This window comes from Abramis brama (genome assembly GCF_963993115.1).
Source record: "Abramis brama genome assembly, chromosome: 6".
Taxonomy (NCBI): domain Eukaryota; kingdom Metazoa; phylum Chordata; class Actinopteri; order Cypriniformes; family Leuciscidae; genus Abramis; species Abramis brama.
In genome coordinates, this window is record NC_139968.1 from 46,453,557 (window position 1) to 46,477,304 (window position 23,748).

General features: G+C 41.8%; 2 protein-coding genes across 2 annotated transcripts; one reads left to right on the forward strand and one right to left on the reverse strand.

The window, feature by feature from the left end:
• Positions 1-35: 35 nt before the first annotated feature.
• Positions 36-8,164, forward strand: dram2b (DNA-damage regulated autophagy modulator 2b). The gene is made up of 8 exons (XM_084117216.1): positions 36-251; positions 976-1,110; positions 1,729-1,796; positions 1,867-2,009; positions 3,446-3,623; positions 3,698-3,780; positions 6,145-6,237; positions 6,334-8,164. Exons 2-8 carry the CDS (start codon positions 980-982, stop codon positions 6,454-6,456), a joined length of 819 nt encoding a protein of 272 aa, XP_083973342.1. The 5' UTR covers positions 36-251; positions 976-979; the 3' UTR covers positions 6,457-8,164.
• A 514-nt stretch (positions 8,165-8,678) lies between these two features.
• On the reverse strand, positions 8,679-23,675 carry dennd2db (DENN/MADD domain containing 2Db). Its single transcript, XM_084117215.1, has 13 exons — positions 23,593-23,675; positions 22,441-22,512; positions 21,716-21,882; positions 21,498-21,610; positions 20,155-20,224; positions 19,996-20,073; positions 16,341-16,481; positions 16,098-16,246; positions 14,620-14,791; positions 14,482-14,532; positions 13,136-13,217; positions 12,836-13,057; positions 8,679-8,884 (listed from the first exon to the last, which is right to left on the reverse strand). Exons 1-13 carry the CDS (start codon positions 23,639-23,641, stop codon positions 8,796-8,798), a joined length of 1,455 nt encoding a protein of 484 aa, XP_083973341.1. The 5' UTR covers positions 23,642-23,675; the 3' UTR covers positions 8,679-8,795.
• Between the last annotated feature and the right edge of the window lie 73 nt (positions 23,676-23,748).

Here is a 23,748-nt window from a genome sequence, read left to right on the forward strand (position 1 = left end):
CCCGCGCTGGCGACCCGCCGCAATGATCCACATCCGGGTTCTCCGCGAGTCTCGTGAGTTTGATCGGAAATGCGCGGAACGACTAACGGAAGGAAAACACGGACACAATAAACAGTGAATGACGAATAAACAGGACATAGAATCATTAAAGAATGAAATATAACCACTAACAAGATATAAAGTCTTTCAAAGGGGATTTAAAATGCCTTGGTTCAGATTGAGGGATGATCATCGAGCTGTTTGATTGACAGGTAAAGCTGTTCCTCACAAACGGTTCATCATGATATAAAATCATAATTATGACATTTAAATCTGATTTTTTTTTTAAACTACAGACAGATTTGAATGAGACATTAGTAGTAATACAGTAGCCAGAAAACGTCACTTAATTTATCTGGAATAGAAAGTGAAACCAAAGAAATCTGTAGCGAAACAATTGCTTTAAATCTGAAATGAATTAAACCTTTTGGTTTATTAAAATCTCTTACAAAAAACTTGTAGAATTTAAGCACCCTTAACATGAAATAACCTAACAATGCAAATACCATGGTACTGATTGATTACCATATTCATATTTTGGTTTCAGCTATATATATATATATATATATACATACATTTTATATATATAATAGTCAACATTTGAAGTGGATCAAAACCTTTCATCAAAGTTATACATGAATTTTGAACAATACCCGTTCTTGTCTTAGGACAACTTTGATTAACTTTTTTGATCCACTTCAAATGTTGACTATTGTATATATCAAATGTATGTATATATATGTATATATATATATATATATATATATATATATAGTTTTAGTGTGTGGATTGTTTTATTTAACATGTACATTGTAACAGTTTGGACCGTCACAGCAGAAGTTAAAAGCAGAAACTCACCCAGAATACCCATGATGCTCTCTGCGGGAGCGAGAAGAGGAACCGGCTGGTTCTAATATTACGAGGCGTGTGTTTCAGGAACATGTGGTGGTTTCAGGAGGGCTTGTGTGTTTTGCCCGTGGCGCTGGTCATCTGGACCTCCGCCACCTTCATCTTCGCTTACATCACAGCCGTCGTCCTGAGACATGTGGACCCGCTGGTGCCCTACATCAGGTGAGCGTGGGCTGGGCATCCGTTCAGATGGGCTGATTACATTTCGATTCGCAAGCTTTCGATTCGATTCTCGATTTGACTCTATGAAAATAGATTTAATACAAATCCTATATTTATAAAAAAAGAACAGTGAACATAAGTTTACAAGTGGTTAATTAATAAAAAGAAATTAAGAGCCACAAACCTGTATATTAAACTTTTTATTTTAGGTACACTTGGGTACATTAACACAGAACCCAACTCCATATTTCAAATGCATACAGTGAATAGACAGGATTTTGATGCAAGATGAAAAAATTGATGCTGAAAATTGGACTCATGCCTTGATCAAACAGGATCAGGTTATTATATGTTTAAGATAAAACACACGTCTCACAGCATTAGCTGTAACATGGAGGAAAACTAATACTGGCTTTTGGGTGATGGATAAATAAATATGGAAAAAAAACAATTTGTGGCCTTTGAGAATCGATTTTGAAACGACCACATTTAAAAATAAAAAAAACGATTAATCAAAAAAAATTTTTTTGCCCAGCCCTAATGAGCAGAAGAGACGCTTCAGAATCATGTGACGGTGTGACCTTTGACCTCTGAACGTGTTTGGTGTTGTGCTTGCAGTGACACCGGGACGGTCGCGCCGGAGAGATGCGTGTTTGGACTCATGCTCAACGTGTCGGCGTTCTTAGGTACGGAAACCCACATGACCTCACGCTGACGCCGTGTTTCAGTGGTGTAATGTTGCGTGTCCTCCTGCAGGTGTCGCTACGATGTACGTGCGCTATAAGCAGCTCCAGGCCCTCGTGGACGTGGACGACACTCGTCTGAACCGCCTCAATCGGGTCGGGCTCGTTCTGGGCTGCGGAAGCTCGCTCGGCATGTGCGTCGTCGCAAACTTCCAGGTACGTACAGTACGCACGCTATGATGTTCAGATCAACACGGCATGAAAATTCGCTCTCATTTAGCAAAATAGTCCAAGTGCATGAATCTTATTGGCTGGCCAGTTTTATTGCAAACCGCCGTTCGTTTAAATTAAAAATGTTAATCGCTCTGAATTTTCGCACCAAATACTCGCCAGTTCACACAAACACGAAAATATTTTACTATTAAATCCAAACATCTGATTCGTGTGTTCAGATCAATAAATGAAAACTGCAAAAAACAATATTTACGCGTTTTCAAACAGCCGTTCAGATTCTTTTTTATTCGCTATGGTGTTTATCAAACAACACCAAAGACAACAGAGAAAGAGTCGCTTCTGGAAAAAAATTAATTAATGTGTTTATCGCTCAGAATTTTCGTGCCAAATATTCGCCAGTTCGCACCAACACGAAAATATTTGGCATTAAAATTTGGTCAGATTTTTCACATTCGATTCGTGTGTTCAGACCAATAAAAAATGAATGTTTATCAAACAATACAGAAAGAGCCGTTTCCGGAAAAAATAGCGCAAATTTGATCGGTTGGTCGATTTTCTTCGCAGTCTGTCGCATTGACGACACCAAACGCAATGTTCAATTACAGAAATAAATGTTCGGCATGATAATTTGGTCTGATTTTTCATTCGATTCTTCCGTTTACCGCCGTTCATTTAAATTAATGTGTTTATCGCACAGAATTTTCGCGCCAAATATTCGCCAGTTCGCACCAAAACGAAAATATTTTCCATTAAAATTTGGTCAGATTTTTCGCATTCGATTCGTGTGTTCAGACCAATAAAAAACGAATGTTTATCAAACAATACAGAAAGAGTCGCTTCTGGAAAAAAATAGTGCAAATTTGATTGGTTGGTCGATTTTCTTCGCAGTCAATCTGTCGCATTGATGACATGCAAATGTTTGTGTCGGACGCATTAACCGCCGTTCATTCAAATTAAAATAATAAAATGTCAGATTTTTCGCATCTGATTCGTGTGTTCAGACCAGGACATAAAAATACGGCAAAAAACAGTATTTACATGCTTTCAAACAGCTGTTCAGATCATTTAATCCGCTATTGTGTTTATAAAACAAAGAGAGAACGAGTTGCTTTTGGGAAAAAATCGCGCAATTTGATTGGTTGGCCGATTTAAATGAAAACCAAATAAAATGTTCAAATACAGAAATTCATGTTCGGCAGGAATATTTGGTCTGATTTGTGCAGGTAATTCTTCTGTTCTGATGTTACGCTTCTGTGATTCTTCTCTTCTATTCGCTGTCGCTTAGCAAAATAGTCCAAATGCACGAATCTGATTGGTTGGCCAGTTTTCTTCGCAGTGTGACGGAAAGGTCTGAACAGCCTCCGCTCATTTCAAATGTACAAATTCTCGAACCTAACCGTGTGACGTGTCTTTCCCAGAAAACCACTCTGTTCTCGATGCACCTGGTGGGCGCCATGTTGACGTTCGGCGTTGGCGCGCTCTACGTCTTCGTCCAGACGCTGCTGTCCTTCCTCATGCAACCGCACGTCCACAGCAAAGCCGTGTTCTGGACGCGACTGAGCATCGGCGGCTGGACGCTAGCCAGCATCATTAGCAGTATCCTTCACCCGCTGCATGCTGGGAAGCGTAGCGTTTAGTGTTGAATGTGGTTGGTTCCTTGATTCGGTCAGTGTTCGTGTCGTCCGTGATCATGTACAGCTCTTTACCTGGAGTCGAAGTCAACAAGAAGCTCCACTGGACGCCCGGAGAACCCGTGAGTCAAACTTTCTGGCTAGCTAGAATTCAAATATCATTTGAGTTTTAATGATTCTGATTCTGCTTATCGATTCCAAAATGGTAAAAAAAAAAAAAAATTATACCATTCACATTTAGTGTTATTGTAAAACATGTAACTGTGTCTGAGTATCATGAACAGAAATCATCAGGCTAAAGAACACTTACACAAGGAGCGTTTGCCTGAGGTTTAAAAACACCATAGAAGAACAACTAGCAGAACTAATATACACTTCAGCATTATTGAAGACAATAAACAATCAGTGATTAAAAAAGAACAAATAAAAAATTAACAAATCGCCACAAATAGACACAACTGAACAAAGATACGATTGAAATCAACAGAGTTTTAAGATTTTCAGGTTCAGAAACTGGAATCAAATGTAAAATAACACTGTACTTTATAAATAAAATATACATTACAAATATAGTTACAAGAGTTATTCAGTGAAGAACGAGTGAATTTCTCTTTGTCTTCTGTTGTTTGATTAGAGTTATTATAGAGCGGGAATATTAGTGTTATTATAGAGCGGGAATATTAGTGTTATTATAGAGCGGGAATATTAGTGTTATTATAGAGCGGGAATATTAGTGTTATTATAGAGCGGGAATATTAGTGTTATTATAGAGCGGGAATATTAGTGTTATAGAGCAGGAATATTAGCGTTATTGTAGAGACTGCAGGAATATTAGTGTTATTATAGAGACAGGAATATTAGCGTTATAATAGAGCGGGAATATTAGCGTTATTATAGAGCGGGAATATTAGCGTTATAATAGAGCGGGAATATTAGCGTTATTATAGAGCGAGAATATTAGCGTTATTATAGAGACGGCAGGAATATTAGCGTTATTATAGAGCGGGAATATTAGTGTTATTATAGAGCGGGAATATTAGTGTTATAGAGCGGGAATATTAGTGTTATTATAGAGACTGCAGGAATATTAGTGTTATTATAGAGCGGGAATATTAGTGTTATAGAGCGGGAATATTAGTGTTATTATAGAGCGGGAATATTAGTGTTATAGAGTGGGAATATTAGTGTTATTATAGAGCGGGAATATTAGTGTTATTATAGAGTGGGAATATTAGTGTTATTATAGAGCGGGAATATTAGTGTTATTATAGAGACGGCAGGAATATTAGCGTTATTATAGAGCAGGAATATTAGTGTTATTATAGAGCGGGAATATTAGTGTTATTATAGAGCGGGAATATTAGTGTTATTATAGAGACAGGAATATTAGCGTTATAATAGAGCGGGAATATTAGCGTTATTATAGAGCGGGAATATTAGTGTTATTATAGAGACGGCAGGAATATTAGCGTTATTATAGAGCGGGAATATTAGTGTTATTATAGAGCGGGAATATTAGTGTTATTATAGAGCGGGAATATTAGTGTTATTATAGAGCGGGAATATTAGTGTTATTATAGAGCGGGAATATTAGTGTTATAGAGCGGGAATATTAGTGTTATTATAGAGCGGGAATATTAGTGTTATAGAGTGGGAATATTAGTGTTATTATAGAGTGGGAATATTAGTGTTATTATAGAGCGGGAATATTAGTGTTATAGAGTGGGAATATTAGTGTTATTATAGAGCGGGAATATTAGTGTTATTATAGAGCGGGAATATTAGTGTTATTATAGAGCGGGAATATTAGTGTTATAGAGTGGGAATATTAGTGTTATTATAGAGCGGGAATATTAGTGTTATTATAGAGCGGGAATATTAGTGTTATAGAGCAGGAATATTAGCGTTATTGTAGAGACTGCAGGAATATTAGTGTTATTATAGAGACAGGAATATTAGCGTTATAATAGAGCGGGAATATTAGCGTTATTATAGAGCGGGAATATTAGCGTTATAATAGAGCGGGAATATTAGCGTTATTATAGAGCGGGAATATTAGCGTTATTATATAGCGGGAATATTAGCGTTATTATAGAGACGGCAGGAATATTAGCGTTATTATAGAGCGGGAATATTAGCGTTATTATAGAGACGGCAGGAATATTAGCGTTACTATAGAGCGGGAATATTAGCGTTATTATAGAGCAGGAATATTAGTGTTATTATAGAGCGGGAATATTAGTGTTATTATAGAGACTGCATATATGTTATATTAGGAATATTAGGCTGCTGTCACTTTAAGAGCTGCACGGATCCGATACACTGATACACATGAACACAGAAAACAGAGTCTCTCGCTTCAATGGTTTAAAGTCATATTGAAACGCTCACAAAGGAATCGAAATTTTTATTTCATAACAAGTATTCGATTCCCAACCCTAGCCGTAGCGTTAGCTGTGTGTGTGTGTGTGTGTGTCGTTTTTCAGGGGTTCACGCCGCACATCATCAGCACCATTTCTGAGTGGTCTCTGGCGCTGTCCTTCGTCAGCTTCTTCCTCACCTACATACGAGACTTCAAGGTGAGGCACCTCACATCTGACGATACACACCTCCTGAACGCGTCTCACACGTGTGTGTGTGTGTGTGTGTGTGTGTGTGTGTGTGTGTCTCCGCAGAAGATCAATCTACGAGCCGAGGCGCAGCTTCAGAGCAACCATCTCTACGACTCGCATCATCACCGTCCCGTTTCTTCCCGCGGGCCGTCGGAGACGTCGCCGCTACTCGCCGGCAGCATCTGAGCGCTCGAGACCAAACTCCACACACACTTCATACTAACACTCAGCGCTTTACACCGTCTGAAATGAACTCTCTGCATATTCTGTTTGCTTTAGTGATTTTAATGCAGGTATTTTACACTTTTCTGCTGGAAACATGTTTTATAGTCCGTTCTGTACTTTTGATATCACTGTAAAAAGGCCTAATTGCCTCATTAAAACTGAGTTTGGAGCAAAAACATTAATGGATATATTTCACACTGCTCTAAAACAAAATCCATACATTAGAATCTCATGTAATATTTTTTATTAATATAAATAATAGAGCTGTGCAACAATTAATCGCATTCAAAATAAAAGTTTGTTTACATAATATGTGTGTGTCCTGTGTATAATTATTTTGTATATATAAATACACAAACATGCATAAATGTGTTTTTGTCACAGTGTCTGGTTGTGTTTCCCCGGGTATCCACTAGATGTCCTCCTTTTCCCCACGGTGTCATTCACAGGAACTACATGTCCCACTATCCCTGTCTGCGTGATTACACCCAGGTGTTGGTATTTTTAATCACCCAGCTGTCTCTCGTTGTTCCCTCGTTGTTCTTGTATTTAATGCCCTGTTTGTCTCATGTTGTGTGTGGATCGTTGTTTTATGTCACCTCGCTTGTGTTCCCGTGTTTCTTGCCTGTAGCCTGTTTATTGTTTTGTATTGCCTGTCTGGACTTTGAACCCTGCCTGTTTTGACTATGATTTTGGATTGCCCTATATAATAAACTCATCCCTGCACTTTGGATCCGCTTTGCCCTCTTCCTTGTGCGATCCGTGACAGTTTTTATGTGAATTGCGAGATATAAAGTCGTAATTGACAAATGTTTAATCAGTGCCTGAGTCGGTGGTGCCAGTTTCAGTGCCTGAGTCGGTGGTGCCAGTTCCAGTGCCTGAGTCGGTGGTGCCAGTTCCAGAGCCGGAGCCGCTGGTGCCAGTTCCAGTGCCGGAGCTGTTGGTGTCAGTTACACCGCCCGAGGGGTCGTCTCCGCCCTGGCCGCCCGAGGGGTCGTCTCCGCCCTGGCCGCCCGAGGGGTCGTCTCCGCCCTGGCCGCCCGAGGGGTCGTCTCCGCCCTGGCCGCCCGAGGGGTCGTCTCCTCTGTCCAGGCCCCTCGATGAACTGTCGTCTCCGCCCTGGTCGGCCGTTGGACTGTCTGTGTCACCCTGGCCCCCTTTGAGTCTGTTACCCCCTGTTTCTGTTTCCCTTCATGGACCTGGCCCCCCGTCCCTCCCCCTGATCCTCCACCGTGCCACCTCCCTCCTGAACTCTTGTTTTGTTCCGTGTCCTGTCTTGGAGTGTCTGGGAGCCACTCCGTAGAGGGGGGGTTATGTCACAGTGTCTGGTTGTGTTTCCCCGGGTATCCACTAGATGTCCTCCTTTTCCCCACGGTGTCATTCACAGGAACTACATGTCCCACTATCCCTGTCTGCGTGATTACACCCAGGTGTTGGTATTTTTAATCACCCAGCTGTCTCTCGTTGTTCCCTCGTTGTTCTTGTATTTAATGCCCTGTTTGTCTCATGTTCTGTGTGGATCGTTGTTTTATGTCACCTCGCTTGTGTTCCCGTGTTTCTTGCCTGTAGCCTGTTTATTGTTTTGTATTGCCTGTCTGGACTTTGAACCCTGCCTGTTTTGACTATGATTTTGGATTGCCCTATATAATAAACTCATCCCTGCACTTTGGATCCGCTTTGCCCTCTTCCTTGTGCGATCCGTGACAGTTTTTATGTGAATTGCGAGATATAAAGTCGTAATTGCGTGAAAAAGTCGCAATTGCGCCTTATAAAGTCCGAATTCTGACCTTTTTTTTCTCGCAATTTCGACTTTATATCACGTAATTCTGAGATAAAAAGTCAGAATTGTGAGATTAAAAAGTCGCAATTACCTTTTTTATTTTTAACTCTGGCGGAAACAAGCTTCCATACATATGTGTGTATTTATATATACAAAAATAATTATACACAGTACACACACATATATTATGTAAACAAACATATTTTGGATGCGATTAATCGTTGCACAGCACTAATAAATAATAACTAATGAGAATCATCATTGACAATGTTAAAAAAGACTAAAGTAAAACAGCCAGACGTGCGAATCAGAATGTGTTTAATTGTCCTGAAAATAATGTATTTGTATAACTGTATAACTTTTAATGAGGTGAAATATGAGACTCACTCACACTGAAACATCATCTGTATCGACTCACTTTACATTTTATTACAGTAAAACAAAATACAAATAAACAGCATTAAATATTCACCAGCGATTGTCTGACTGTTGAGTAAAAGTCTCTGGGGAAGTGAAGCGTTTACACGACGACACCGCGAACCCAGCGGCCCTTCATCCTCTCCTTCTTCTTCGTCTCGCGGTGCTCGGACACCTTCCGCTGAAAGAACCCTGAGAGAGAAGCACAACACACACGATAAAGCTTCTTCTGTTCTCCTCAAAGGTTAAACGCTTCTTCTTTTGGCCTCTCTGGTTTTTATCAAAAGAATAACCTTTTCTGGAACTGAACCCGTGTTTAACCCTCCGAACCACTACAAAAGGCCATTATTAACCATTCAGGGTGTGACATTACATCCAGAGACCTTTTCCCATAACTATTTATAGGGATGCATGATATTATATTCATTTTTAATGTTATAAATCATTATCGGCCCGATCAGAACATTCGGCCGATATATTAAAGCTGATAAATCATGTATTATTTCCTCCAGCTGAGACTCTTCAGATGCGACTGTTCAACATGATGGTTTTAAAATGCTTGAAATATGATTGAAATCACTTAAAAAAAGTAAAATACAGTAAAGTGCAACACAAGTCTGTCATATCGGCTACATAAAATCATAATGAGAAGAGAACATCATTATAATGGTGTGTTTGGGTCATGGATTTTAACGGTGAGACTTTTGTTTTTGTAATCAAGCTCTCAAAAATTGTATAATCGTGGCCTTCCCGGTCAGAAGTGACCGGACACCTAAAAATGAAACTTCCTCCATCCCAGTAAAAACCAATGCAATTTATTTTTGTTCTATAATATTTATTCTTTTTAATTTAGTATTTTGAGACAATTTGATTGAACTTATTAATATTTATGCAATATTTATAGTCCATTTTTTGCCATTGAAAATAATGATTTTTTTTTCTTTCTTTTTTTCTATGCAGTATTTTCGGTTAAAATAGAGACTAGGCTTTCAGAAAAAATATATATATATAAAAAAAAAAATCAATTTATTAAACATAAAATTAAATAAATCATGTTATTGCATGGGTTTACCACTAGATGCCTGTATAGCTCTAAATGGAGATGCTTGTGAATTCTAGTTGTTTTTGGACCAAATTACTTACTTTTAAGATGTGGATTGAATGTATTTTTTTAGAAATTCTCAAATAATACTTTTTGCCAAGGTTTATAACATTTTATTAATTATTATTTTAATAATTTTAATAATTATTATATTAATTATATATATATATATATATATTAATTATAATTATTAATTATGTTATGTTTTTCACTCTTGATGTTTTAGAGTTTCACCCCTTCATTGCTGAGCACTTTTTTTCTGCATCGTGGCCGATTTGTAGAACATTTTTGTGTTTTTGTCAATTTCCCATTCATTTCCTATGGGGGTCATTTTTGACCGAAGACCAAAATCGTGACTAATTTTTTTACGACCACTTAGCATGCTCGGATCATGAACTACATTTTTTTTTGTGTTCACATACCAAATGCCAGAAAAGTCACCAAGTTTCGTAACATTCCAATGAAGCTGTGATTTTTAAAAATTCAAAACAGAAAATTATTCGGTCAGAAATGACCGAGGACCATCAGAGAGATAAATATATTTAGATTTATCGTCCAATATATCGGTATCAGCCAAAATGTTCATATCGGTGGATCCCTAATTCTTTATGTCTGTCCTGTTTAGGTTTGATTGTGAATTGTATATATTTGGTTTCCAGAACATTCTGGGAATATTAGTGTTTGTGGTTATAAAAATAAGACCTAAAAGGAGCGTTCCACGAATGTTATGATGTTTATGCGAAATCGAAATTTCACGTCATGGTAGTTTTGTCTGAATTTCTGGTAAATATTGACATTGTCAAGGGCCTCAGTGTGACTGTTGTTGGCTGTTATAGACCTCCATCTGCCCCAAATGATGCGTTACAGTCTCTGATACAACCTTTAAGTAGATTAAATTATAGTGAAATGATTGTAGCTGGCGATCTAAACTGGGATTGGCTTAAACCAGTATCTGATGATTTAAAATCTTTTTGTGATTCTGTCACTCTTACACAGTTGATCAATTCTCCCACACATCCAAATCTTAAATGCCTGGAGAAGTCTACTTTAACTGATTTGATTCAGGCTAATGTTCCTCATAAATTCTCATCTGTTGGTGTTTTTTGCAATGACACAAGTGACCATTGTGTTGTGGCTGCCATCAGGAACACTAAGGTCCCTAAATCAAAATCACGTGTCGTTTGTAAGAGGAATCTTAAACATTTTAATGAACAGGGGTTTTATCACGATTGGTTTCATTTCAGTTGGAGTAGAATAGAGCTAAGCCCTGATGTGGAGACAGCTTGGACATTTTTTAATGAGGGTTTTACACAAATCATAAGTACACACGCCCCACTTAGGAGATGTAGAGTAAAGGGGCGTGATAACCCTTGGTTTTCCACAGAGTTAGCAGAAATTATTCATGAACGTAACTTGGCGTGGGCAAAAGCAAGGAAATGACTGGCTTGCATTTCGACAGCTAAGAAACAAATGCACCTCTTTTATTAAGACAGCCAAAGCTGAACATTACTTGTCGATCACCACTAAAAATTTAAATGATCCCAGAAGATTTTGGAAAAACATAAAATCCCTTTCTGTAATCAAAAATGTGCAAGTAGTGCCCACCTTTGTTATGAAGGATTCAGTTGCGGTTCAAGACAAAATGGAGATCTTGAATAGTTTTAATGAGCATTTCATATCTTCAGGTTCTCCGTTTGATTGCGTCTGTGAATCCCTGTCCTGACACGCCAGGACATGTCGATCAGTCTTTTAATTTCGTACCATTTTCGGTGCAGGAAGTTCTTGAAGGTCTTGTGAGTGAACTCAAATGACGTTTTATCTACATATCAATCAGGCTTCAGAAAAAGACATAGCACCATCACAGCTGCAATGAAGGCGGTAAATGACGTTTTGGTTTGGCATTACTCTTTATCGGCCTGTCCAAAGCTTTCGATACAGTTGATCAGGAAGTTTTGAAACTTAGACTTAACTCAGGACTTTCAGACTTTCTCAAATGACCTTAGTGATCGGCCTCAGTGTATTAGATGTGATGGTCTATGTTCCAGTACTGTAGCGGTCACTGAGGGTGTACCACAGGGCTCTGTATTAGGTCCACTTTTATTCACTATTTATATAAACAATATGGGTCAAAATGTGTTAAATGCTAATATGCTGATGATACCGTCATATATTGCAGTGCATCAACTCTTGTACAAGCAATTGAATATTTGCAAAATGCGTTTATTGAAGTCCAAAACACCCTTATGCAGCTGAAATTAGTTTTAAATGGAGATAAGACCAAACTTATGTTGTTTACTAAATCTAGGACCAGGCCACATAAATAGCTGGGTCTTTTGATTGATGACTCCCTGACTTGTAAACCACATGTGCTGTACACAAGAGCTGAGGCTAAATTTGGGTTTTTATTTTCAAAATAAGTTGTGTTTTTCTTTTAATGTAAAAAAAACGACTTGTGGCCACCACTTTCTTATCTGTGCTGGACTTCTGCACAGAATTTTCATATGATTGACACAGCCTGTCTTGGCCAGGTCACCCTTGCAAAAGAGGTTCTTAATCTCAATGGGATTCTCCTGGTTAAATAAAGGTTTAAAGGTTTCGTTGCATTATTGTCCTGTTATCTCTGTAAAGCTGCTTTGAAACACTCTGTGTTGTAAAAAGAGCTATATAAATAAATGTGACTTGACTTGTAACGCTTTCACCAAGACTTCATTAAATCCCTATGGGAGAAACCAATGGGAAAAATAGTTCTGGAACCAGTGCAAACCAAATCTCAGAATACACCATTCCAATGGAATAAAACCACTGGGAATGATTACGCATTATGGTTTGGAAGTAAAAGGATTGATTTTGCAGACATCCCAGGGTTAATAAAAGAGGAAAGAACCCAAAAACTGAGATCCGTTTGGTTGAGTATATAAACATATATGTTCAAACGCGCATATCTATAGACTAAACACGTAATACGTCAGCGTTTTCACAGATTCACTTGAGGATCCTCTTATTTCCAGAGTGACTAGAGTTCTGGAAGCATTAGTTCTTACCGTTGGGGTTGGGCTGCTTTTCCTCGTCCTGTATGAAGAGGTCGAACATCTGCGTCTGGATGAAGAGTTTGATGAAGCTCAGGTGCGAGCGATGATCCACGGCCTTCAGGAAGCTCTTCTTCTGGAACTGCCGGCGCTTGACGTGTTCTGAGAAATGGCCCACGGTCTTGATGAAGACGGTCATGAAGGTCTCGGAAACCAGCCGGTTCAGCTCGTCTGTGGCTGCCGGAACACACAACAACAGGAAGTGAGCTGGAGTCGAACAGGAAGTGGGCGTGATTACCGTAGGGCTGAACTCACTGGCGTGGTGTGTGCGCGCGGACAGTCTCGTCAGAAGCTCCGCCCTCAGTTTAGCGGGCAGGAGCGACTCCTCGTCGCCAATCTGAAAACACACAGTCGTTACTGTTTCTAGGGCGTTGCCATACGGTCGCTAGGTTGCTCTGGCTTGTTAGTGTACTTCTATCATGGTTGCTAGGGTGTTGCTATACAGTGTGTTCTACAGTTATTAGAGTGTCTTTAACACGTTGCTATGTTGTTCTGGCTTGTTGCCATGGCGTGGCCATTAAGTTGTTGTGAGTGGTTGTAAGCGTACTGCTATCATGGTTGCTAGGGCGTTGCTATACAGCGGATAATGTGTTATACAATTCCTAGAGTTTTTTCAACACGTTGCTATGTGGTTGCTAGGCTGTTCTGGTTGGTTACCAGGATGTGGGTATTAAGTCATTTTGAGTGGTTGTTATTGTACTGATATCATGGTTGCTAGGGCGTTGCTATACTGTGTTCTACAGTTGCTAGAGTGTTTTGAACACGTTGCTATGTGGTTGCTAGGCTGGTGAGGCTTGTTACCATTAAGTTGTGAAAGGTTGTAAGCGCACTGCTATCATGGTTCTACTATTATGGTTGCTAGGGTCTTGCTATTGATACTTTGCACGTGACGTCAGTTGTACTGGCTGGCGGGCAAGAAGGTCATTCTCTAGCAACGAAAACCAGTAAACTAACCAAGGATCTTGCCAGGACGTTGCCAGTTTTAATACACAAAAGTTGGTGTTTTGAGGTGTACACGACATGTCAGATAGTTGTTGTGCGATTGGATGCACTAACCGCGTTTGTTGCCCGCCAGATATCACGTGACTGCAGAGTATCAATTCAGTTGATAATGTGTTCTACAGTTGCTAGAGTGTCTTTAAACACATTGCTATGTGGTTGCTAGGGTGTTCTGGATGGTTGCTAGGGTGTTCTGGGTGGTTTTCAAACCATTGCTATACAGTTGCTTATATGTTCAGAATGTTTTAATGCAGTGCTATGCGGTTGCTATGGTGTTCTGGGTTGTGTGTATGTTATTGGTGGATGGTTGCTAAGTTGTTTTGATTAGTTTTTAGCACGATGCCGTTCGGTTGCTAGGAAGTTCTGGGTGGTTGCTAAGTAGCTGCTTTTTAGTGTTTTTAGAAAGGAGGGGTTTATTTTGCAATGTGTTTGCTAGGTTGTTTTGGGTAACTGGAACAACAAACACAGTGTCTCAGCAGACAGTAATGAGACTCATGTGAAACTTAATGAGAATAAATGAAATCAGAGAGACTGTGTGTGTATGTGTGAGTGAGTGAGAGAGAGTGTGTGTGTGTGTGTGAGAGAGTGTGTGAGTGACTCACTCTTGTGATGAATCTAGTTTCTGCTCCAGCCGACAGATCAACAATCATCAACTGAGAAACACAAGCCGAGAACATGATAAGCGATTTGTGTTCCATAAATACACACTCATGAATAACAATAATCAGAGAGTGACTGACGTCGCTGTGGTCCGTCAGCAGATCCAGCATGTTCTTCTGGACTCCCAGCAGGAACGGCGTCGGCGCCGCACACACGTCGATCAGAACCGTGGGAACGATCGAGATGAAGGTGTGCTGCCAGACGAACGGATACAGGAGAGCCGCTACAGCGTGAAGAATCTGCGAGAGAGTGCTGAACACACAAACACACACACACACACACACTCATTAACACACACGCACTCCCTCAAGTCATCCTAGGCATTCTTCTTTCAGACGAACACAATCAGAGTTATATAAAAAAATGTCCTGGCTCTTCCAAGCTTTATAATAGCAGTGAATGGCTGTTTCTGTTTTGAAGTCCATAAAAGTGCATCTATCCATGATAAAAGTGCATCTGTCCATCATAAAAGTGCATCTATCCATCATAAAAGTGCATCTATCCATCATAAAGTGCATCTGTCCATCATAAAAGTGCATCTGTCCATCATAAAAGTGCATCTATCCATGATAAAAGTGCATCTGTCCATCATAAAAGTGCATCTATCCATCATAAAAGTGCATCTATCCATGATAAAAGTGCATCTATCCATCATAAAAGTGCATCTATCCATGATAAAAGTGCATCTGTCCATCATAAAAGTGCATCTGTCCATCATAAAAGTGCATCTATCCATCATAAAAGTGCATCTATCCATGATAAAAGTGCATCTGTCCATCATAAAAGTGCATCTGTCCATCATAAAAGTGCATCTATCCATCATAAAAGTGCATCTGTCCATCATAAAAGTGCATCTGTCCATCATAAAAGTGCATCTATCCATCATAAAAGTGCATCTGTCCATCATAAAAGTGCATCTATCCATGATAAAAGTGCATCTGTCCATCATAAAAGTGCATCTATCCATCATAAAAGTGCATCTATCCATCATAAAAGTGCATCTGTCCATCATAAAAGTGCATCTATCCATCATAAAAGTGCATCTGTCCATCATAAAAGTGCATCTATCCATGATAAAAGTGCATCTGTCCATCATAAAAGTGCATCTATCCATCATAAAAGTGCATCTATCCATCATAAAAGTGCATCTGTCCATCATAAAAGTGCATCTATCCATGATAAAAGTGCATCTATCCATCATAAAAGTGCATCTGTCCATCATAAAAGTGCATCTATCCATCATAAAAGTGCATCTGTCCATCATAAAAGTGCATCTATCAATGATAAAAGTGCATCTGTCCATGAAAAAAGTGCATCTATCCATCATAAAAGTGCTAGGATGACTTGAGGGTGAGTAAATCATGGGCTAATTCTTATTTTAAAGTGAACTACTCCTTTAATACACACACTCATTCACACACACTCACATTAACACGCTAACACACACTCATTATCACACACACACACACAAAAATACTTCCGGAACCAACGGCACAGTAAAAGTAGGCGGGCACTAATGCACTCTGTAAAGCAATGCAGCTGATTGGCTGTCGGTCACCTGAGCTCCTCCGAGAGGAAGATGATGCGTCGCTCCATCACCGCTGCGCTGAACACCATCAGCAGCTCCTCATCCGTCAGGAAGCGGAAGAGCGACTGGAAGTCCACGTGTTCCAGCCAGGAGTCGGCGGGCCGCGTCAGACTGATGACCTGAGATCAGAGCTAGCGTTATCTACACCACAGCTGTGTGTGTGTGTGTGTGTGTGTGTGTGTGTGTGTGTGTGTGTGTGGCGATGATGCGCACCTCTGTTCCCGCGTCCGGGATGAAGCTGCTGATCCGGACGGTGTGTCCCGGCGCTGGCAGCGGCGCCTCCCGCAGGCTCTGCATGAACGGGTAGATCATGGCTTTGGAGATCAGCCTCCGCTTCTCCACCTCGTCGAAGATCTGCTCACACACACACTGATCTGTTTACAGGAGCTTCTCAATAGGGGCTTTCGCACCGGAGGAACCTTCTCATAGTTCCTAGAACTGTTGGCGGAAGTTCCCGGATTTTGGCGTGTTCGCACCGCAGGAACTAGGAACGATTTTAGTTCTAGGAACTCCTTTTGGAGGAACTAATTTACTCCTACTTCAGAGTCGGTCTAAACCAGCGCTATAGGAACTACAGTGACGTTAGTGTTCGCTGATTGGCCGAACGCACGCGAAACACCAGCATCCGCCATTTTAACACACAGATTATAGCCTATATATTTACTCCAGAAACTAACTCTACAAACATGTAAAACAGTGATAGATGAAGCTCTTAATCTTTACGCTGAGGAGAAAATCCAATGCAACTTGATTATGTATGTAGAGAAACATGATTATGTATTTCTGCTCAGCAACACTGGACATCAAACACACGGCATACGCTAATAACTTTTCATTACGGTCTACTTTCTATGCATGAGAGTTCTATCTAATATCATATTAGACAGGACCGTTAGACAGAACTAATGAACATGGAGAATGTGAGAACTGTGAGCTCAGTCGTTCTCAGCGCCGTCAAAATAAAAGTCACAACAACAAGCGTGTCTTATGTCACTCAGAGTTCCTACTGGCGGTGCGAACGCAACCTGGAAAATAATAGGTTACTGTCGTAACCCCGGTTCTCTTTCATCATCTCGTGTTTGAGATCCACCTATGGGAGAGACATGGACAGCTCCCAGATTTCCAAATACACTCACAGTGAGGTCCTATAAGGCAAAGAAGGACAGTCACCCCAGGGAGGCGGTGCCTGTCCCATAATCATGAACCTGCAATCCTGCAGGGAAGGGCTAAGAAGACCCCACCCCCAAAACAGAATTTGCTACCGAGTTTCTGATGACATCCAGCCGGTAGTAACGCACAAAGGTTTGAGGAGAAACCCAAATGGCAGCAGAGCAGATGTCCTGCAGTGACACTCCCCTAAACAAAGCCCAAGAGGCGGCTAAGCCCCTCGTGGAATGAGCTCTGACTGACAGCTCTGCGCACTCTCTTTGATTCATATGCCAAAGCTATAGCATCCACAAGCCAATGTGAGAGGCGTTGCTTAGATATGGGACTCCCTCTGTGAGGGGGCGCCCATGGAATAAAGAGCTGGTCGCTCTTCCGGAAAGCACTGGTCCTGGCCATATGGTCCTGGTCCAAGGTGGAGGGTGAAAAGCTCACTGACACGTTTAGCTGACACCAAGGCCAAGAGCAAAGCCGTCTTGAATGACAGCAGCTTTAGGGAAATACTTCCCAGAGGCTCAAAAGGATATTGAGACAGAGCCTCCAGCACCATGGAGAGGTCCCACTCAGGAAGGCGCCACGGCTGGGCATATAACAGAGGGATTATCTCCGTCAGACATGGTGCTTTGGGCACCTGGGTGCTATCAGAATGAGAGACGGGCCCTGCTCTCTCCCCCTGGCCAGTGTGGGAATTACCAGGCACAGGGGAGGAAAAGCATACAGCAGCACTCTGGGCCACAGGCGGGACAGTGCATCTACCCCGAGGGGCGCGTCCACGTCCTTCAGCGAGAAGAACATACGACAATGGTAGTTTTCGCGCGAGGCGAAAAGGTCTACGGTTGCCTGTCCGAATCTCATCCATATCATACCCACTATCTGCGGGTGGAGGCGCCAATCTCCTGAGAGTGGGTTTCCCCTCGAGAGACGGTCCCTGGAACATGAGTCCCGCGTAATGACAGGAAAACCCGTCTGCTCCACACCAAAAGCTTGTGAGCTAGAACGTGAAGTTTCGACGAGCACACGCCGCAAGCCTGAGGAGCGACGGAAGGCGGGATAGCCTCCACATCCTTCGAGCCTTCGAGAAGGCCTTCGTCGTCTTCGTCCCCGGAGCCGGGCGGCTCGTTTGCCAATTTCGCTAAGAAGTCCTCAAGGAAAGCGGACTCGGAGCGGTCAGCCCAACTCAAAGCTGGTGCTGCCCGGGAGTCCCCAGGGTGCGCGATCTCGTCGCCATTTCCCCCGTCAGAGTCCGACTGTTCGAAATCCACACTCTGAGTGGCGGCCACCTTTTCCCTGCGGCGCGGAGCTTCTTGGGAGCTTGTGCCTCCTCCGCGTGTTTGAGTGCAGACCACGCAGAAAGGGTGATAATCCCTGGCGCAGAGTGATATGTCCTCCTGCAGACAAATGTGAACGTCCGAACAAACCCACAAGCTGTGAGAAAGAAGTCTAGAGGTCGCGAAAAGCGAATGTCAACTGGAGAACAGCAGCGCATGCAGGCGTTATAAGCTCTCAGGTAAGGGGGCGGGGCCTTACCTGGCATTGGCCGCGCGCTTCTGTCTGTCTTGCCAGACTTGGTGCAATTGGATGCTTCTGCACAGGTCAGGTGCGGATGGCCTTTCCATAGGTGGACCTCGAACACGAGATGATGAAAGAGAACGTTCCTGAGGGAACCATCAGTTCTCGGGAACCACCCTGATACCCCTTTTCCACCAAGGCAGTGCTGGTGCTGGTTCGGAGCCAGAGCCTAGTTTCAAATCGGTTCTTTGCTTTTCCACACAAATAAACCTGGCTCTGGGCCAAGAAAACAGGTTCCAACTCAGCACCAACTTTGCGCTGGTCTAGAGATAAGAACCGGTTACGTCAGGTGCTTTTAAAACACTGGTCAGCTGTTAACTTTAGCTTTGGGCATGGACGGAAAACAAAAACAACCGTGGTCTGTGGAGGAAACGAACTGAACTGTTTGCTGGCTTTGTGGTCCCGCCACAGAAATTCAAAATAAATTGGATGGAGCTGTGCGGACAAAACCCGTCTTTGAAATGCAGACGCAAACCGCAATGATTGACTGACACACACACATTGTTAAAATCATCCGCTGGACGCTTCATTAGTCTTTCTACATGGGTTTAGTTAGTGATCGGGCTATAATTAGACCACGTCGGCTATGTAATCGCTGACAACCGGGACAATTTCATAGTGGTTGGTGTAAACCGGGACATTTTAGCGTCCTGACACGACAGTTTTTTCTCTGGACTCTGGACACGCAACTCAAAATCGGTTGTGTTCCGGTCAAACCTGGACGTCTGGTCACCCTATTTTAAACACACAACATTCATTTCATAACTTATAATTCCCTTTATTTCCCGTTTTTGAATTCCAGTGTTAATTTGTAAAGCCAGGAGCAGGAGTATTGATATGTAGTTCTCCATTGCTGTTATGGTTGTCATGATGCGTTGCTAGGACAACGGAGGCAGCCCTACTCTGGCTCTACAGTCTGTGGAAAATCGAGCTGGTTCTTAGATAATTGGCGAATAGAACCAGCACTGAACTGGCAAAAGCACCAGCCCAGAACCAGCACCTGGTTAGCATTGGTGGAAAAGAGATATGAGTGATTCTAGTTCCTAGAACTACCCGGTGTGAAAGCCCCTAATGTGTGTGTGTGTGTGTGTGTGTGTATGTGTGTGTGTATGTGTGTGTGTGTGCGCGGCTTCACCTTCGAGAAGAGTCCGAAACACGCCACTCGGCTGATGATGCAGTACGCTTCGGGAACACGAGCGCCGCTGCCGCCCGGCTGACGGGACACACACACACAGTCCTCAGTCATTCACACACAAGATGGATATTCATGATAGAGATATGAAACGCTGATTACCAGGAGCCTCCTGCAGTATCCGTTCCTCCGGCTGCCGTCCACTTCCGTCAGGACGAAAGAGAACGTCTCGCTGCGGAGAAGCAGACACAACCGGCATCAGAGACGCAACACAAGCTACTGACGTCCAGGCGGGAAGAGGAGGATTCGGGAAAACACTGTCAGAGTGCAAGAGAGTCACTCAGAGAGTCATTCAGAGAGTCATTCAGAGTCACTCAGAGAGTCATTCAGAGATTCATTCAGAGTCACTCAGAGAGTCACTCAGAGAGTCATTCAGGGTCACTCAGAGAGTCACTCAGAGAGTGATTCAGAGAGTCACTCAGAGAGTCATTCAGAGATTCATTCAGGGTCACTCAGAGAGTCACTCAGAGAGTCACTCAGAGATTCACTCAGAGAGTCATTCAGAGAGTCATTCAGAGATTCATTCAGAGAGTCACTCAGAGAGTCATTCAGAGAGTCACTCAGAGAGTCAGTCAGAGATTCACTCAGAGAGTCACTCAGAGAGTCACTCAGAGATTCACTCAGAGAGTCATTCAGAGAGTCACTCAGAGATTCACTCAGGATCACTCAGAGAGTCACTCAGAGAGTCATTCAGAGATTCACTCAGAGAGTCATTTGATTGAGATTGGTTCAGGATTCAAAGATTCAAACAGAATAATTCAAAGATTAATTTTCTCTGAATGAGATTAATCTCATTCTGAGAATGGTTTAAAGATTTGGTCAAAGACCTATTCAGAGGGTCATTTAAGGAAACATTCAGAGATTGATGATTGATTCAGAGAGATTCATTCACAAAATCTTTTGGAGAAAGATTCAGCAAATGATTCAGACAGACAGTGATTCAAAGAGTCATTAAAGTAATAATTTGGAGAATCATTCAGAGATTGATTAAAATATTTAGTCAGAGAGTGATTCAGAGATTGATTGAATGATTCAAAGAGTCATGCAGAAAATTAATTTGAAGAATCATCGGGAGATTGATTCAGCGAATGATTTAGTCAGAGATTTACATTGATTTATAGTCAAGTGACTCATGATTCTTCACCTAAACACATGACCGTTTGGAAAAATCAACTAGAATCGGATGTGAGGGTGTTTTGTGTGTTTGGAGTGTTTACAGCATGTTGCTATGGTGTACTGGCTGGTTGCCAGGCAAAATCAGTGGAGTTTGACCAAACACAAAATGAGCATAAAAACACACACACACACACACACACACACACACACCACATCCTGTGACGTTTGTGTGTTTTCCATCAGCATCAGTGTGCAGAAGTGTGCAGATGCACATATGGTTAGAGACGAGGTGAAAGTGTGAAACAGGATGTGTGTGTGTGTGTGTGTACCTGCTGTACTCGGTCAGAGGTGCCCAGTTGATTCCCTCAGGAAAGCAGAAGAGATGAGCGGCCTTCATGCACTTCTCCTCTTCCTCTCGCTGCAGTCGCCCCATCGCCTCACGCTACACACACACACACACACACACACACACACACACACACACACACACACACAGGTCAGTATATATAAATGTATTTAATAAATCGTAAATAAGCACAAGTCTGACCTTGGGGAACTGGTATGTGATGTGAGGCTCGTAACCCTCCTCGCTCCTCCTCTTCCTCAGACTGACCACCAGCAGGTACTCGAAGAACAGCTGACCCGTGTGGCTGTGGTCCAGTGCTGGGGGGGGCCCCGGGGTCGGGGGGGTGCAGGGGTCAGAGGCGCTCCGCTCTACATACACACACACACACGAGACCTTTAACAGCAGAACCACCGCGGTGCGACGCTCACAAACACTCATTGTGCTGCCAAACCTCACAGGAAACGCATCACTCAACCAGATCCACTTCAACAAACTCATTATAATTTACATTTTTGGAGGAACTATCCCTTTAAATTCACTGAAAATGATCATTTGAGCCTGACGAATCATCTTGGAATATGGCCATGATGTGTATTCCTTCATGGGTGTTTAAGAAATGAAAAGCTACACACTCCATCAGTTAGGGTTAGAAGAAACACCATAATCACTGCGATAATGAACCAATCACAGACTCTTAAAGTCCCCCTGTAGTCGATCATTTTATCCCTTAAAACTCTTCTTTGATCGCCAAAATTAAATATTTAAAAGTTTTTAAATATGAATTATGAATTTACACATGGTTTGTCTTAAAGCAGATTAAAAACACCACATAGACACACAAACAACATTAAGAGCTGGAGTTTCCACACAGGGAAACACTTCGAGTGTTTGCCTGATTATCAGTGATGTGTGTGTGTGTGACTCACTGGATCTGTGGAGTTTCTCCTGAAGCGTCGAGAACATGGAGCTTATCTTCTTCATGGCTCCGAGATCCATGTCTGATGACACACACACACACACACACACACACACACACACACTGTTATTGCCCAATGATTGTGATGTTGATCTTTATCTCTTTATTCCACATCTTGGGAAATTCTCAGGAAATTAGGACTGAATCATTTACCGCTTTCATTTTCTTCTTTACTGTAAAGATACAAGAGGCCAAACAAACAGAACAAGAGTGTGTGTGTGTTTGTCTGTGTGTGTGTGTGTGTGTGTGAGTGAGTGAGTGAGAAAGAGAAACAATATTCTCAAGGAAAACTCAAGAAATTTCCCACTTTAATTTTCTTTACTGTAAAGATACAAGAGGCCATACAAACAGAACAAGAGTGTGTGTGTGTGTGTGTGTGTGTGTGTGTGTGTGTGTGTGTGTGTGTGTGTGTGTTTGAGTGAGTGAGTGAGTGATAATGAGAAACAAGACACACACAGTCTTCAAGTCTCACTTCTACAACAGAAGACAGTTCACACACTTCAGCTCAGAAACTTCCTACAAACATGGACTGAAACCAGTGTCTCAGAGACCAGTGTTTAGTCTTCACTACACTAACTACACACACTTAATACACACACTTACTACACACACTTACTACACACATTTACTACACACACTTACTACACACACTTACTACACACATTTACTACACACATTTACTACACACACTTACTACACACACTTACTACACACATTTACTACACACACTTACTACACACATTTACTACACACACTTACTAAACACATTTACTACACACACTTACTAAACACACTTACTAAACACATTTACTACACACACTTACTACACACATTTACTACACACACTTACTACACACATTTACTACACACACTTACTACACACATTTACTACACACACTTACTACACACACTTACTACACAATGGAAAAACATAAAAATGGCAAAGTTTTCTGAGGTTGAGGCGGTAGAAAACATCATAAGCTCAGTTTTATAACCTCAACACCTCTGAAAAATACCAAAATGTGTTTATCATGTTTAATGTGTGTTATATGTGTGTGTTTATCATGTTTAATGTGTGTTGTGTGTGTGTGTTTCTACTCACTGTCGGACGGAGTGTGTATTTTAGCGGTCCTCCACTTCTCTCTGTCCATCTCTGTCTCTGTCTGATTCTGCTGAATCTCTGACTCGAACAAACACACACAGAGAGAGAGACAGCCTGTCAGAGGCAATCAAACACGTGTTCAGAGGAGGGGCGGGG

What these genes read in the sequence shown, in the direction of transcription:
- dram2b (XM_084117216.1), top strand. Translation starts at nt 980, where the DNA reads ATGTGGTGGTTTCAGGAGGGCTTGTGTGTTTTGCCCGTGGCGCTGGTC. An exon ending in CCGCTGGTGCCCTACATCAG is followed by an intron (nt 1,111 to 1,728) that starts GTGAGCGTGGGC and finishes TTGTGCTTGCAG; the next exon opens with TGACACCGGGACGGTCGCGC. An exon ending in GCGTCGTCGCAAACTTCCAG is followed by an intron (nt 2,010 to 3,445) that starts GTACGTACAGTA and finishes TGTCTTTCCCAG; the next exon opens with AAAACCACTCTGTTCTCGAT.
- dennd2db (XM_084117215.1), bottom strand. Translation starts at nt 23,641, where the DNA reads ATGGACAGAGAGAAGTGGAGGACCGCTAAAATACACACTCCGTCCGAC. An exon ending in AATACACACTCCGTCCGACA is followed by an intron (nt 22,513 to 23,592) that starts GTGAGTAGAAAC and finishes GTGTGTCATCAG; the next exon opens with ACATGGATCTCGGAGCCATG. An exon ending in TTCCTCTCGGAGGAGCTCAG is followed by an intron (nt 14,792 to 16,097) that starts GTGACCGACAGC and finishes TTGTGTGTTCAG; the next exon opens with CACTCTCTCGCAGATTCTTC.